Source organism: Notothenia rossii (assembly GCF_949606895.1).
Source record: "Notothenia rossii genome assembly, chromosome: 8".
In the NCBI taxonomy this organism is placed as follows: Eukaryota; Metazoa; Chordata; class Actinopteri; order Perciformes; family Nototheniidae; genus Notothenia; species Notothenia rossii.
The window spans coordinates 43,142,037-43,159,581 of record NC_136906.1 but is presented as its reverse complement, the minus strand read 5'-3'; the positions used below and the strand labels follow the sequence as shown (position 1 = coordinate 43,159,581).

The window sequence follows — 17,545 nt, the reverse complement described above, 5'->3', positions numbered from 1 at the left end:
TATAGCGACATCATGTTTTATGGCGAGGGGTGCGTTTCCATGGAAACGGCATATGGTGAGATCTCAGATTTGTCGTAGAGCTGTTGAGGCATGGACCGGTGATATACAAGTGAAGATTGGGGGACGATTGGACCGTGTCGATTGGACTTACAGCCACATCGTGTTTCATGGCGAGTGGTCTGTCGCCATGGCAACGGCATTTGATGAAACCACATACTACGCTTAGATGCGTTGATGGCTGCATCGTTACCAAACCTGTGAAATTCTGGGCTGTTTGGAGTATTTTCACTGAAGCTATGAGAAAACCGTGTTTCAAGGTGAGCATTGTGTTGCCATGGCAACGGCATTTGAAGCAATCTCAATCCCGTAGATGTCTTCACGGCTGGACTGTTTGCACACTGCTATTTGAAGTCTGCTGCTCTGAACATGTCAGTTGGAGTGATGACATCTTCGTGTTCCATTACACAGGTGTTTATATTTGAGCTAACGAGGTGTGCAGAGATCACAGGTTTCCATTGTTCTGAATGAGAGATAAACTTCTTACATGTGAACGTTTTGTGGAAGAACTGTAACAGATATCTGTGAAATATCAAAAACGTTAAGCATGTCAAGGAAGTTGAGTATCTGAAGTGTAATTTTTGTGTACTTTCGGGTTAATAATGTGGCCTTTTTGGCAGTTTAACTAAAGGTGTGCGGCTGCTACCGTGAGGAAATATCTGCCTGAAATTACAATGGGGTTTAATGGAGGAATGTTGAATGTTTTTGTCACTTCATGCCCTCAACAGGCATTTTGTTGAATTATTTTTGCTAAATTATTTGTAATTTTTCAAGCTATGAGATGTTTTCCTACATTAGTCATTAAAAAATATGTCTAAGGAATGTAGGGTTTGGGAATTATGGCAGTTTAAAAAAGATATATGAAGGCAAATCTCAAGATTTTCTACCCTCTAGCTGTGACAACACGCACTCTAATTAATGTTAAAATCTGAAGAAAACCTCTAAAACAAGGTCTGAACAATGTTTAATGTCTCTAAAAGTAAGAATCAGATTTAAAAGTTGTTTTACACGAATAATGTCAGAAAGATATGTAACATTTTAAAGTTGGAATGAGGTTTCTGAGTGAAAGTAGTTAGCAGTTGAAGTCGCATGAAGATTTGTTGAAGTCTGAAGATTTTCTCCATTGACTTCAATGTAAAAAATTTGATGAATTATGGGATGTATCTCTGGAATTATGAAAGTTATGAATGAGAAAAGTAAGAGCCATCGATTCCCGACCGAGCTGAACGTTTTGATGTTTGAACGGAGTTTCTGTGATGTTCAATGTGGGAGAAGAAGCGCGGCAAAATAAGTCAGCGGAATAATAATAAACTTTTCGTGCGTAGAATAACATATAGTTGGAATGCTGTTATCAGCATTCACACTAAATTAGTGTGCTCAGCTCTCTGTAGTTCACATATTAATATAATTTTATTAAGCTGGAACCGGAAGCGATCATCTGGTTTGCTCTAACACACACACACGCGCACGCACACACGCACGCACACACGCACGCACGCACGCACGCACACACACACGCGCAGCCTTATCTCTGGGCGCCTGCTCGCTCTGCTCTACAGTGATTATAATGTGCCAAGTCTGCTGTGCACTGGGCGGATACACATTTCTATGTGCATGATCGGGTTAGTGTACAGTATGTGACATACACATTTGGATTTCACAGTTAGGAAGAACTAGGAATCGTTAGGTTAGCGATGAATGGTTTAGAAAGATAGACATCAGTAAGAACAGAAGAAAAGACACACAGGAGCCTGTCCAAAGGTTTCATAAAAACACCCTCTCCATTACACCCCCATCATTGTTTCAGAGAGGAGGGATATCACACTCTCTACCTGCTGCAGGACTCTGATCCAGTGGGATTTCTCCACGAAGACTCTAGTCTGTGTGAGCAGCAAAGACACTCACTTTACACATTTAAGCTCAGTTCCTGTGTGTGTGTGTGTGTGTGTGTGTGTGTGTGTGTGTGTGTGTGTGTGTGTGTGTGTGTGTGTGTGTGTGTGTGTGTGTGTGTGTGTGTGTGTGTGTGTGTGTGTGTGTGTGTGTGTGTGTGTGTGTGTGTGTGTTCTTAGCTTTTCATATACACTACACTATGCTAGTGAACTTTATCACTGATCTTCCCCACTGTCTTGACTATGAACTTCTGTTATTTTATAATATTTATTACCCTTAACTTAATCTGATGACTGAATTAGAGAACTACACAAAACCCTTTATCGTGTATGGAGGGCTTTGTGGACAAATGGATATTTTGACAAGCTTTAGGCAGGAAAGCACTGTTTCAATGAACATGTGGCTGTGATACATTGATACGACATGTTAGTATGCTTGATAAATGCTAAACTCCTGTGCAATCACATGAGGGCCTTTAGTGATGTTAGGCAGAGCATCATGCCAAAGTTAACCAAAGGTAAAGCTTTAATATTCCCCCGTGGAGGATGATCCAAAGAAAAAACGTAATTTGAGTTGTAATACACAAAATACTATTTTCCTTACTGTACCTTCCAATTGCTGGAGATTTGCTACCGTTCATGGTGTTAGTTCTGTCCCATGGCTTCCTTGGCATGTCTGGAGAAAAAAGCCCAGAAATATGAAAAGCACAAGACATGAAGTTCAGCTATTCAGTAAGGAAAAACAGATTTACTGTTTAACAAGTATAACATTGATGTGATGGGAGCTAGCTTCATGCTAACTGGGACCGTGGCCCCCTCTGTCGTGAGGATGCATTTGAATATGTTTCCATAGAGGGACACTCACCTGGCGTGCTACAGGCAGACACTTTAGGGGTGGTGCTGATCTCACCTTCTTCCTGTTGGACGGATAGGCAAGGTTCAAAGGTCAAAAGCATTCCTAGATTTATTTTTAAACAGATATTCATCATTTGATTTCAAAATAAGTTTTCAATACCCATCCGTTGAGGATTCTTAGGAAGTAGTGGAGACAATACAACTCAAAACTTCCTGTGGATGTTTCACACTAAAAGTCTAAAAGATTGCCATAAAGGGAGCATAGGCTTACTCATTGAAATTCAGGAAGGCTGTAATTTGTGTAAAAAGTTTCCACTTTTGTCTGATGGACATAAACACCTAAATGCAAGTGACTGCAAAAATGATGGAATGAAAAGTGTTTCTGTACCCCGCCAGTACATGTGGCGGGATACAACCCTAACCCTAACCCTATCCTGGGCCTGTGGTGATCTCACCCAGGATCAACATATGGCTTTAAGTGCGTCTACGGTGAACACAACTGATCACATTTCACCTTCACAGCGCACACCCACTATACTCTGAATGCCACATTTTGTCTCTGTGCCCTAGGTTCAGATGACCCCCTGTTCTACACCACTGCTCTGCCACTATCGATTTTATCTACCAGAACTCATTACAGATGTATCACTCCAGATAGGACTCACATGGGTGTGTCCCAGTCAAAAGCCCAGCGGATCCCAGTGGCTGGGGGTGTTGCCAAATTGCTAGAGGACGTTGCCAAATTTCCCCATTTGTTCAATTACAGGATTTAACCATGAGATGGCGCTTCATTCACAAATACACAAAGACAACTGGGTGTTGTAGAACTTATTCTGTTTGCAATGTTTGCAGCTCTGCAGTCGTGTTTGCTGAATACTGTAGCATTTAATCACTTATTTGTTATGGTTTTCACAGGCTACTATAATGAAAAAACATCAATATTTTAGATCAAATAAAGTATATAGTTTGCTTTATGCAGTATATTTTTTGTAATATTGTTGGGGTGTTTTTACACAGTACAGTAGATTGAAGTAAATCAATTTATACATTAAGATAAGATAAGATGGACCTTTATTAATCCCCGTGGGGAAATTCAGTAGTTCAAACAGCAACAGGGTAAGAGTGAAAAACAGGATAGCACAGATTCACACAGATTAATAAAATCAAAAATAAGATGAGCGATAAAAATAATAATAATGAGAAACTATGAAATAAGAAATGAATAAAACTAAAATATAATTATCATATCATATATTATAATGTATTGTATTATTAAGTAATATCATACATTAACCCCATTATAGCAGATGCCACATTGAATGGATGAACACATTTATGCATTAATAATTACAACAAGAGTATTTCTAAATACAAGTAGTAAAAATACAATATGTATTTAATATGAATAACATAATGATTAATTTCAGATGATAATACTTTTCAGGGTTAGGTCCGGTCGCGTCTATCGTTATTCCAACACAGTTTAAATGTAACCACTCCCACTTCCGCATTACGCAAGGATCGACGTAGCTCTACGCGATAGCGTCATAGACATGGCACACCCGCAAAATCTGAATCTGACAAGCAAAATACCGTCCTTATAAAAACTGCATAATATACAATATAATAGTGCTTCTTTGTCAATATGACTGACGACCACACTTATGCAGTGCTGAGGTAATATTAATTCATCATTTAATATTAATTCCTGATGGATATAAGAGGGATACATTAGCAAACATCTGTATATATAGCCTATATATAATGTTTCGTTTTTTTGTTTGTCATGTAACATGTTAACGTTTATTTAATATTTTATAGACATTTATAATATGTTATACATGTCTATTTTAACATTAATAACATATTAACGTTTTGCCATGTAAAAATGAAATGTTGGGACATTTATAAAAATGTATTCCTTTACATAAAAGTGCTTTCCAGAGGTGTAAGAAGTGATAAGATCTTGTACTTGAGTAAAGGTACAAGTAACAGAGTGTAGAAATACTAAGTATAAGTACTAAAGTATTAGCATCAGTATAAGTACTAAAGTATTAGCATCAGAATAGTACCTGAATAACTATAGGCTCTTTTTTTTTGCGCTTTCATTTCAGACCTCGTGTTTTAGTGTGCTCTGGAGGCACACAGAACAATATAGAGGAGTACCCGCAGTTGAAGGTATCTGATAAGATCTATCTCTCAATACTATGATGAAAATCAAATTACATTGGATGTGTTTGCTCATACCAATACCTCACCTAAACATCATCATCATCATCATCATCATCATCATCATCATCATCATCATCATCCTCATCTAAACTATACCATTTAATAACAGACTTATTGTCCAGATAAAAGACAAGGCATTACAAAGAATAACATGCAAGCACATGAAGTACATTTAAAGATAATATAAACAATTTAGCATAACTATACCAATGTTTTAGGATTTTATATATATATGTTTATAAATGAATAAATGTGTGTGTATATATATATATATATATATAAAACAGTATCATTAAATAATGCTGTGTGTGTATAAATGAATGAATACATCTGTGTGTATAAATTAAGAAATACATGTGTGAGTACATATAAGTGTGTGTTTATATATATATGTTTATACATGAATAAATGTGTGTGTATATACATATATAAAATAGTATCATTAAATAATGCTGTCAGATAAATGAAGTACACAGTAATAGTCAAGGTTATATTCAATATTCTGCACTTACACCAGCTGAGATGATAAAACACCAGTAATACAATCTCAGGACTCTTCGAAAAACAACTATTCAATATCCTGCTTTACTGCGACCGCTATAACTGGGTTATGGCTAGAAAGGATCCATCTTGTGTAAAACTCTCGCGAGAGTTTGGCTGAATATCACATGGCTGAATGTTTACGTTTGGCAGGCAGCCTTTCAGTTACGATCGTTAACATCAGAGAAGCTAAACTATCTATTAATTATGTCAATGACAGGCAGTGTGATTGTTGAAATAGGGTGTTAGCGGTCTTGCTGGTGTTCAAAGAAGAATGACAACACTGTAGATCACCAACACTATGGTTTATTTTTTATTCACAGGCAAGTCAACGTTGTCGCAGTAAAAGTCCCAAGATAGCTCCTGGTGCAATAAAATGTTCCCTTGCAGTGTTTTACTATTATGTCTGATGTTTCTCTATTAATATTGCTGCTGCATTAATGTGTATGTTGCATCATGTTACTGCTGTAGATGTGTTTCCGAGCCGCTCCGATTACAACGAGAGTTACAACGAGAACGTGACGTCATATTTACACTAGACGGATCCTTTCTAGCCATAACCCTATAACTGCCGAAGATGAAGTCTATGACGCTAAAGCTACGTTCTTGCGTAATGCGGAAGTGGGCGTGTTTAAATCTAAACTGGGTTGGAATAACGATAGACGCGGTCCGGTCTGACAGCGCTTAGCTCTCTGCTGAAGATCACTACTGCTCTAAACAAAGTCAAAAATCCTACATCCAAACGGAATAAATATAATTAATTGTTATTAATACGTTAAGTCTTGTTGATTGTTTTTCACTTTTATTAAATGTTTGATATTTCCGGCACAGACCCTTTCATACCGGCAATGCGTGATAGAAACAACAGAAAGTGTGACAGTTTAAAGAGCCTGTGACAGCATCCTAACAACTGTTGTGCAATGAAATATTGAGCTACTAGTCATCTCGAACCGTCAGTTTAAAAAAGAAGGTGCGATACCGTTCCGATAAATATCAATAATTTCGAACATTGCGGGGAAATTCCTTCGACTCATTTTGAAGTTTTGGGGGAAGCTGGAAGTGACGTCAATGCGGGAACGCTTCACTGTGCGGCGAGAGAACCAAACACGGACAAAGTTTGTTGTCATGCGTAGAAATGGTGAATTACTGAGTTTAGGCACGTTAATAACGTTTTAATGAAGTTGACTACAGTATATTCATATTTGTCAGTGCTTTCATGTCAATTCGGGGAACATTTCTCGTTTCTACACGGACCACTATTGCGGTAAGCATGTTGTAACTTCCGGTTGTTGTTGTCATCTCCGGGTATCCCGTGTGCCTGTTCTGTTGCTGATAGCTTGTTATCTTAACTTAATCGATCGTTTTAAAACTCTTGATCACGGCAACTGCCTGACGTTGTAATCACACGTTACTACAGCTTAAGCACTCACAAACTCTCCTTCTCTTAGCGACTGTAACTCCACAGTTGCCTACACTCTTTTCGGGTTTGCTAACGGTAGCTACTTTAGCTTGATAGCTAGCCATGGCTCTTTCCCCACCCTCGGGTGCTATTTCCTGCTCTAACTGTCTCATGTTTGGTTACTCCCCTACCTCCTTTACTGGTACCGATACATGTGTTAAATGTAGTATAGTTGTTAGGTTGGAGGCGGGAATCATAGCCATAGAAGCCCGGCTCCGCATCTTAGAAAATAACTCAGCTACAGTAAAGCCCATGTTAGCCGGTGCGGACCGGCAAAAGGTAGCTCCTCTTAGCCATCCCCCGGCAACTCCCGAGCAGCAGGGAGAATGGGTGACTGTTCAGAAGGGGCATAACGCGAAACCCGCAGGTCCCCACCAACCCGTTCACGTATCTAACAGATATTCCCCACTCAGCGAGACACCCGCTGAGAAGCCAACTCTGGTTATTGGTAGCTCTATTATGAGACACGTGAATTTAGAGACCGAAGCGTCCACAGTCACATGCATTCCGGGGGCCAGAGCGGGCGACGTTGAGGCGCATCTTAGACTGCTGGCTAAAAATAAACGTAAATACAGTAGGATTGTTATTCACGTCGGTGGTAATGATGTTCGTTTACGCCAATCAGAATGCACCAAACTTAATGTGGCGTCGGTGTGTAGTTATGCTAAAACAATGTCGGACACCGTAATCTTCTCTGGTCCCCTCCCCAATCTGATCAATGATGACATGTATAGCCGCATGTCATCATTTCAGCGCTGGTTGTCTTGGTGGTGCCCAGCAAACAATGTGGGCTTCGTGAATAATTGGACAGCCTTCTGGGGAAAACCTGGTCTGATTAAGAGAGACGGCATTCATCCTACTTTGGAAGGTGCAAATCTCATTTCGGCAAACATTTCAGGGCTCTGTGGACTTAATCCATGACAAACTGGAGTTGAGACCAGGAGGCAGAGTCGCAGTCTTACACGCTTCTCTGCGCTCTCTCCTAGGCAGTCATCCATAGGAATCCCGACCCCAATAAAATACCCAATATTAACGGTGTGTGTGTCTGCCCAAGGACAATTTAAGGTAAAACCTAATAGAGGTGTCATACATAATAACCTAATAAAAGTAAATGTAGCAACTACTACAGTGCAACAAAACAGGAAGATTAAATGTGGTCTCTTAAACATAAGATCTCTAGCATCTAAAGCAATACTGGTAAATGATTTAAAATCAGATTATAATATTGATATATGCTGTCTCACTGAAACTTGGTTGAGACATGAAGAATATGTCAGCATAAATGAGGCCACTCCACCCAGCCATATCAATACTCATATTGCCCGAGGCACGGGCCGAGGAGGTGGAGTTGCAGCAATCTTTGACTCAAGTTTACTTATCAATACTAAACAAAAATTAAATTATACCTCCTTTGAAAGCCTCGTTTTTAGTCTTACGCATCCGACCTGGAAAACTTTGCAGCCAATCTTATTTGTTACAGTGTACCGTGCACCAGGTCCTTATTCAGAATTCTTATCAGAATTCTCTGAGTTTTTATCAGCTTTGGTACTTAAAACAGATAAAGTAATTATCGTAGGTGACTTTAATATTCATGTTGACGATGATAAAAATAGCCTTACTGTTGCATTTAACTCTATATTAGATTCTGTTGGTTTCTGTCAGAGTGTAAATAAACCAACCCACTGCTATAATCACACTCTTGACCTTGTTCTGACTTATGGTATTGAAATTGAGCAACTATTAGTCGAACCGCATAATCCTGCTTTATCCGACCATTTCTTAGTAACTTTTGAAGTACTGTTACTAGACTACAAAGCATTAGCCAAAAGCTCCTGCAGCAGAAACCTATCTGTTAGTACTACAGCCAAATTTAAGGAAGAGATTCCACCAATACTTAACTTGATAGCATGTCTGCATGTAGGGGAGGAAACTTATACAAAATGTACACCACCCCAAATTGATCATGTTGTTGATAGTGCTACAGATGCGCTGCGAATAAAATTAGACTCTGTTGCTCCTTTGAAAAAGAAGAAAATAAAACAACATAGATTAGCTCCATGGCATAATGCCGAAACCCGCAAAATAAAGCAAAAGTCGAGACAACTTGAAAGGATATGGCGTTCCACTAAACTTGAAGAATCTCGTTTAATTTGGCATATTACTCTCAATGAATATAAGAAAGCACTGCGTAAAGCGAGAGCAGCATACTACTCTTCATTAATAGATGAGAATAAGAATAATGCAAGATTTATTTTCAGCACTGTAGCCAGGCTGACAGAGAGCCACAGCTCGACTGAGCCTTCTATTCCCATAGCACTCAGTAGTAATGATTTTATGTGCTTTTTTAACGATAAAATTGTTACTCTTAGAAACAAAATCAATGACCTCTTGCCTTTGACCAGTATAGTGTTATCAACAGCTCCCGGAAACGTAAGTTCTAATAATATTACACTAGATAGTAAACTAGAATGCTTTTCAGCCATAAACCTTGAACAATTAAATTCAATGATTCTCTCTTCTAAACCATCAACGTGTATCTTAGACCCGATTCCAACTAAGCTGTTAAAAGAAGTTTTTCCATTAATTAGCACTTCTTTATTACATATTATGAATATGTCTTTATTATAAGGCTATGTTCCAAAATCATTCAAAGTAGCAGTGATAAAACCGCTTCTTAAAAAGCACAACCTCGATCCAGAGGTTTTAGCCAACTATAGACCTATTTCTAATCTTCCGTTCCTCTCAAAAATTCTTGAGAAAGCAGTCGCAAAACAGCTGTGTGATTACTTAAAAAACTATGATTTATTTGAAGATTTTCAGTCTGGCTTTAGAACACAACATAGCACAGAGACAGCTCTGGTTAAAGTCACAAATGACATTCTAATAGCCTCTGACAAGGGACTTGTCTCTATTCTTGTCTTGCTCGATCTTAGTGCTGCATTTGATACTATCGACCATGATATCCTATTGCAAAGACTAGAGCACTTAGTTGGCATACAGGGAACTGCTTTAGGCTGGTTTAGGTCCTATCTATCTGAACGCTCTCAGTTTGTACGTGTCAACGATGAATCTTCCATGCAAACCAAAGTTAGCCATGGAGTGCCACAGGGCTCAGTGCTTGGACCTATTTTGTTCACCCTATATATGCTTCCGTTAGGCAATATTATAAGGAATCATTCTGTAAACTTTCATTGTTATGCGGATGATACTCAACTATATTTATCAATCAAGCCTGATGAAATTAATCATCTAAATAAAATTCAAGACTGCCTCAAGGACTTAAAAACGTGAATGACCTTACATGTTTTGATGTTAAACACGACCAAAACTGAAGTTATTGTACTTGGCCCGAAGAATCTACGAAACAAATTATCTAAAGATATATTAACTATGGATGGCATTCATTTGGCCTCCAGTGAGACTGTAAGGAATCTTGGTGTTATATTTGATCAGGATGTATCCTTTAACACCCACATAAAATCAATTTCAAGGACCGCCTACTTCCATCTACGTAACATTGCAAAAATCAGGCATATCTTGCCTCAAAACGATGCAGAGAAACTAGTCCATGCATTTGTTACTTCAAGGCTGGATTATTGTAACTCCTTATTATCAGGGTGTACCAAGAAGTCAGTCAAGTCGCTTCAGCTGATTCAAAATGCTGCAGCTCGTGTACTAACCAGAGTTAGGAAAAGGGACCACATTACTCCTGTTCTGGCTGCCTTACACTGGCTCCCTATAGAACACAGGATAGAATTTAAAATTCTTCTTCTCGCCTACAAAGCCCTTAATGGGCAGGCGCCATCTTACCTTAAAGAACTCATTATACCCTATTGTCCTACTAGGGCATTGCGTTCCAAGAATGCAGGGTTGTTGGTTGTTCCTAGAGTCTCTAAAAGTACAATGGGAGCCAGAGCCTTTTCTTATCAAGCTCCACTTTTGTGGAATCAGCTTCCAGTTTGTGTTCGGACGGCAGACACCCTATCCGTTTTTAAGAGTGCGCTTAAGACCTTCCTTTTTGATAAAGCTTATAGTTAGGGCTGATTAGATTCAGCCCCTAGTTTTGCTGATATAGGCTTAGTTTGTCGGGGGACATCTTACTTCTTCCTTCTCTCTGTCTATACCTGTGTACTCTCATGTTCCGATTAACCCAGCTTCCCCAAATTTCTTTCTTTTTGGTGTCTATATACGCCGGGATCCGGAGTCATGGATGATCCTGCGGTCCTGTGTCATGGATTGCGAGTCCTGGATCTTGAGTCGTGGCTGTGGTCCTGGATCATAAGTCCTGGATGGATATCCTCGTGGATTCATCTTCCTATTATACACACATGCATTTCCAAACATTTGGACTACCTATGTTGCAAATGTATTATCTTTTCAATTTACACACGGCATCTATTGCACGTCTGTCCGTCCTGGGAGAGGGATCCCTCCTCTGTTGCTCTCCCTGAGGTTTCTCCCATTTTTCCCTTTAAACTGTGGGGTTTTCTCTGGAAGTTTTTCCTTGTACGATGTGAGGGTCTAAGGACAGAGGGTGTCGTATTGTCATACTGATATTCTGTACAAACTGTGAAGTCCACTGAGACAAATGTAACATTTGTGATATTGGGCTATATAAATAAACATTGATTGATTGATTGATTAACATAAACATAAATGATTGTGGTGAAGATGATGATTAAATTAGGATTAAAAATCGGTAGTGAGAGCTGCTGAATTTCCTCCCGTAGGATGTGATATAAAAACAAATCGATTATTTTTGTAGTTGTAAACTCAAGTGGATGAAACTACATTTATTAGTGCTTTCATGTCAATTCGGCAAACATATGACACATTAAATGATCGTGAGGAAGATGATTTAAAAATCGTTTGTTTGAGCCGGTCTGCATTTCCTGATCAGAAAACAAACCGATGCTTTTTGTAGTTGTAGTACACCAACATGGATTAAACGTGTTTTTTTTTACCACAATGTTGGAGAAATTAATGGATAAAATGCATGGCTTATTATTATTATTATTATTATTATTCCCACTCCGGTCGGGACCACCGTTCCCCCAGCAGCGAGGCTCCCCCCGTTGACAGTTTACGTGGGCTGGGTTGGGTGCAGTAGCGGACTGGCCATCTTGTCTGTCAAAATGCATCTTACGTTTCTAACTTGCAATATCATTATTTACGCTCTCTTCACTCCAGAAGAGCGATCTCCCTGTGTCTCTCTGTGTGCGGGGGGCGGGGGCTAACAGACATGCTGCAGCGAACACAAACCTACAGACTGGGGGTTGGGAGATCACACGAGGGGGGGGGAGCCCTGGAATGTGAGCATCCCCCTTGGGAGACTTACGGTACGTCTACACTACAGGCATCAAAAAATGCTTTCAACGCTTCGCCCATTCACTTGAATGGGGTGACGTAGAAGATTTTGAATCTTCGCCGAACTGCATTGTGGGGAGCATGGCATGGCTTTGCAAGCATCACGAGCATCTATCGGCATCAAAAGTTGAACAATGTTCAACTTTTGAGGCTCGATGCTTGGCATCAGCCAATCAAATTCCGTTTATGCAAATCCCGCCAGTGCAAGCGCAGCCAATCAAACCGCGTGCAAGCTGGGAGAGCCAGACCGCAGTTCATTTCCTCATATTCCAAACGAGATATTACGGTAGCAAATCACCCGGTTCTTTACGACCGGAACTATTTACCGGGATACAAACCGGAGGAACCAGGCATGGAGGGAGGTGGCAGAGACAGTGGGTGAAACTGATAGTTTTTTCGCCTGTTTGGAGAGTTTATATCCAGTTTACTTCGTTTTAACATTGCTATTGCTCTGTATGTCGGGGGCGGGAGATTCATGTGATTGGTTGCTCGCAAAAAATCGCCAAGCTTCAGACACGCCCAGCTTCAAGATTTTTTCATGCCTGTAGTGTAGATGGGCCGTAACTCCACACATTCCGATGGCCAATTAGCTTTAAACAAAGAGTTTGCAACATGGGGGGTGGGGGCTTCTCAAAAGAGAAAATGCAGATATAATTCACTCTCTCGACTCACTGGAACCTCGAGCTGAGCGCTCATTGGTGGTTTGTACCCGCTGCTGATGAAACCCTCCATTGGCTCGGCAAAAGTTTGTTGTTGTTTTGTGTCAGTTTTACGTCGCCACTTCCATTCACATTTTTCATCATTGTTCCACAATGTTTATCATGAAATTAATATCCATATATTTTATACTATACTACATGCCAACCCTACCGATTTGGGCGGTAGTCTACCGCTTTGGACATTTTTCTACCGCCTACCGATTTAGCTGACTTTCCCTACCGATTTTCAATCTTCCCAAACTATAACAAATAAAAATGACACTCCATAGACACTGGACTCGACTTTTGGTGGACATCGTTTGCAGCTGGATCTCATCAAACAAACAGTACTCCTCTGTGTTTCTGAAAGAGAAACAACACGCAGACCGGGGGTAACGCTGCGGGAAAGGCAGCGTTACCCCCGACGAGGCATTTAAGTCCTGCAGGATTTCCCCGTTAATATCAGTGTCTCGAAAACACATGTTGGCGACTGAAAGACATCCAGTGTTTGGTCTTTTCCGGAAGCATCCTACAGTGTCTTAACTGAAAGAGGACCACAAACACACACAAAATATAATGCAATTTTGAGATTTGGGGATATTTATCTCCCATTCTTTCACTTTTTCTGACATTTTCAACACCAAACATGTCGTTAATGTGTTTAGTGAACTACAGCAATCTGAAAACCTGTACATTATTTATATCACACTTTATCAGTATAAAAATGCAGGAAATGACTTTTTGAATGCAGTATTTTCTGATTTATGGCGCAACACAAAGATATTTCGCTTTGTGCAAACCTTTGACTCCAATATGTCAACAACATGAAACAAGAATATGAACCTGGCTTTATCCAATGTTCACACAAGAGTTCTAAATCCTGACACAGGGTCGGCTCCAGAACAAATCGAATGGGGGGGCAATCATTTACCACGGGGGGGGGGCACACACATGCTGTAAAGTCTCTTGTCTCTCACACACACAGCACTGCACGCTTCATTAAGCCAAGTCTCTCTCTCACACACACACACACACACACACACACACACACACACACACACACACACACACACACACACACACACACACACACACACACACACACACACACACACACACACACACACACACACACACACACACACACACACACACACGAAAGTGTGTTATGCAGCACCCTCTGTTGTTGTTACCTATTTCCGCCAGATGAAGGATGTGTCAGGACCTGACACATCCTTCATCTACACTGTCTCAACTGAAAGAGGACCGGAAACACATTAAAAATATAATAAAATGTGGAGACTTTGGGATATTTATCTCCCATTCTTTTACTTTTCGGGGATTTTATAGACCAGACATGTCGTTGATGTCACTGTTTAACAAACTACCACTTTTTCTGAAAAATGCATAAAATTATGCAATATATTTTAAATACAGGGTTTATACATGTGATTACTGGGGTTCCATTTCTTCTGATTACCTAATCTGGGCGTGCACATTTGCCACGCGCAAACCTACCTCTTTTGGATTTGGAAAGGTTGGCATGTATGCTATACTTGCACTGCTTACCGTTTTCATACTTTATATATCTTAGCATGCTCACAGGCTGCTGTGTATATCTAGTGTATTCATACCCCTCACTGTTTATTCATCATTCACTTCATTCTATCTTTTATTCTGTAGATTGTGTACATTACTTTTCACTTTACTGCTTGTTGCACTCCTGGTTAGAAACTAAACTGCATTTCGTTGTCTCAGTACCTGTAATCTGTGCAATAACAATAGAGTTGAATCTAATCTTGAGCAGGAACAAATGTATTTACTTAGTATATCTGACATTAACAATAAAACACATGTGTGCATTCTTTATAAATGCAAACCGAGTCAAGCCGACTCCGGAGGTGGCGGCATGCACCTTAAAGTTGTTTGCAATCCGCTAAAAAACCGAGAGAAGAAGAAGAAGAAGGCGAAGCAGCAGAAGAAGAAGAAGAAGAAGAAGAAGAAGAAGAAGAAGAAGAAGAAGAAGAAGAAGAAGAAGAAGAAGAAGAAGAAGAAGAAGAAGCCGACTCGGAGCTCTCCGACTTCAGACAAGCTTTTTGAGACCTCCCCTGGCTGCGATCGGCTATTCTCGTCTACTTTCGAGGCGAGCCGCAACGCGTCTCAAGCAAGCCTTTTGTGTGTCTGTGTATTTTCCCCATAAGGCAAGACCCGCCCAACTCTGTCTCTGATTGGCTTACCCTGAAATGTTACCCCGCGTTAACCAATCATCACTCCTCTCTGGTCACTTTCGCTTTTCCATGGTACTGTGAGAGGACATCGTTGTATTCGCCTGTAAATTACATCCGCAGGGAGATTCTGTTCAGTTGGATCACATAATGTAAGGCAGTAACGCACCCATTTAAATCACAGTAACTATAACGACGTTACTGAATGGGAATAGTTAACTGGTAACGTGGTGGATCCATGATCCATTGCAGCTGGTTTCATTAAAATTACATTTACTTATCAAGGGGGCGTATCAAGTCCTGCAGGGGGGTTTTCCTTTTACAGCAGGGGCCCACCCCGTGCAGATCACAGGTAGGCGTCTGAAATGAAACGCTACATCTGTATGTACACAGGAAATTTAAAAGTTACCTTAAAGAACTCATTATACCCTACTGTCCAACTAGGGCATTGCGTTCCAAGAATGCAGGGTTGTTGGTTGTTCCTAGAGTCTCTAAAAGTACAATGGGAGCCAGAGCCTTTTCTTATCAAACTCCACTTTGGTGGAATCAGTTTCCAGTTTGTGTTCGGGCGGCAGACAGCCTATCCGTTTTTAAGACTAAAGACTTTCATTTTTGATAAAGCTTATAGTTGATAAAATAATCTAATAACAGTGCATTGACTTATTTAATTAGTTCTTACTCTTTTTCCTTACTGATGGTATGTAATTTGGTTGTGTGTGTAGACGGTGGAAGCAGGGAGCGGCATAGACGTGCCTTGATCCCTGCCGAGTCGGCGCACGACTGTTGATTGGTGTCAGTGCCAAAAAACTTTTTAGGAACAATGCGCTCATGGTATAGATGTGACGCATACATCTTAGTTCCTACTCTATTCCCACTCTATTCCCTCACCCTATCCTAAGGGAGTGCATGTACGTAGACACGTTGTGCCTCTCCACCTCTGTTCCTTACTTCTTACTTTCTACCCCTTTCCCTCAACCTATCCTAAGGAAGTGCATGTACGTACATATGTAGCACTCCAGATAGGACTCCACGCAGCGGATTCCAACCAAAAACCCAGCGGATCCCAGTGACTGGGGGCGTTGCCAAATTGCTAGAGGGTGTTGCCAAATTTCCCCATTTGTTCAATTACAGGATTTAACCATGAGACGGCGCTTCATTCACAAATACAGTACAGTAGAACTTAGTCTGTTTGCAATGTTTGCAGCTCTGCAGTTGTGTTTGCTGAAGAGCATTTAATCACTTATTTGTTATGATTTTCACAGACTACTATAACGAAAAAACATCAATATTTTAGATCAAATAAAGTATATCTAATCTTATTATCTTAATTGTAATTCAATAATATATAGTCTTTATATATTAAATAATCATAATAATAATGTAAATGTTTACACTTCTTTATTCTTTATGCTAGTTTGCTTTAATGTGCAGTATATGTTTTGTAATATTGTTGTGGTGTAAACAGTACAGTAGATCGAAGTAAATCAACTCATACATTATCACGTATTATACAGTAATGTATTGCATTATTAAGTAATATCATACATTAACCGCATTATAGCAGATGCCACATTGAATGGATGAACACATTTATGCATCAATAATTACAACGGAGTATTTCTAAATATAAGTTGTACTAATAACATAATGATTCATTGTACTTTCAGATTATAATACTTTTCACTTGAGCTATTGACAATTTTGAATGCAGGATATTTGCTTCTAACACGTCTTTTTACCTAGGTAAATAATCTGAATACTTCTTCCACCTCTGATTTTCACCTGTCATTGTTTTTAAAACTTTAATTAAATGTTTGATATTTCAAGAGACCCTTTCAGACCGGCAATGCTGCCCTGCATGTCATTCTGATCGGAATGTGACAAAAGTCAGAAGTTTCCCATCCCCCTTGGGAGACTTTCTCCACACATTCCGATGCACAATTCGTTTTAAAAAAAGAGTCCGCAACATAGGCTACTACAGTATCTCTTGTTAACAGAGGGGGGTTTCAGGGTTAATGAATAGTGGAAAATACGCAACTAGAAAGACTACAAATCCCAGAATCCCGGTCCCGCATACTGGCTCTTACGGAACCGACTAACTCCCCTTGTGTGTATGTACAGCTCTCAACATGCCCAGACTTGGAGTGATTTTCACCTCGTTTAATACTTTTCACCTCATTCTGAAAGAAAGAAGTGGAATGTGCTAACGCAGGTGTCGGCAAC

The 17,545-nt window shown here is 39.9% G+C and overlaps 1 protein-coding gene across 4 annotated transcripts in view; it reads right to left on the bottom strand.

The window, feature by feature from the left end:
• The window catches only part of enah (ENAH actin regulator), a 229,006-nt gene that overhangs the window by 12,722 nt on the left and 198,739 nt on the right, over nucleotides 1-17,545 (bottom strand). For all 4 annotated transcript variants that reach the window (XM_079642349.1, XM_079642348.1, XM_079642350.1 and 1 more), the window contains 2 exons: nucleotides 2,812-2,863; nucleotides 2,556-2,622 (listed from right to left, as the gene is read on the bottom strand). In XM_079642349.1, coding sequence (XP_079498475.1) covers nucleotides 2,556-2,622; nucleotides 2,812-2,863 — 119 coding nt within the window. The remainder of the gene's footprint in view (nucleotides 1-2,555; nucleotides 2,623-2,811; nucleotides 2,864-17,545) is intronic.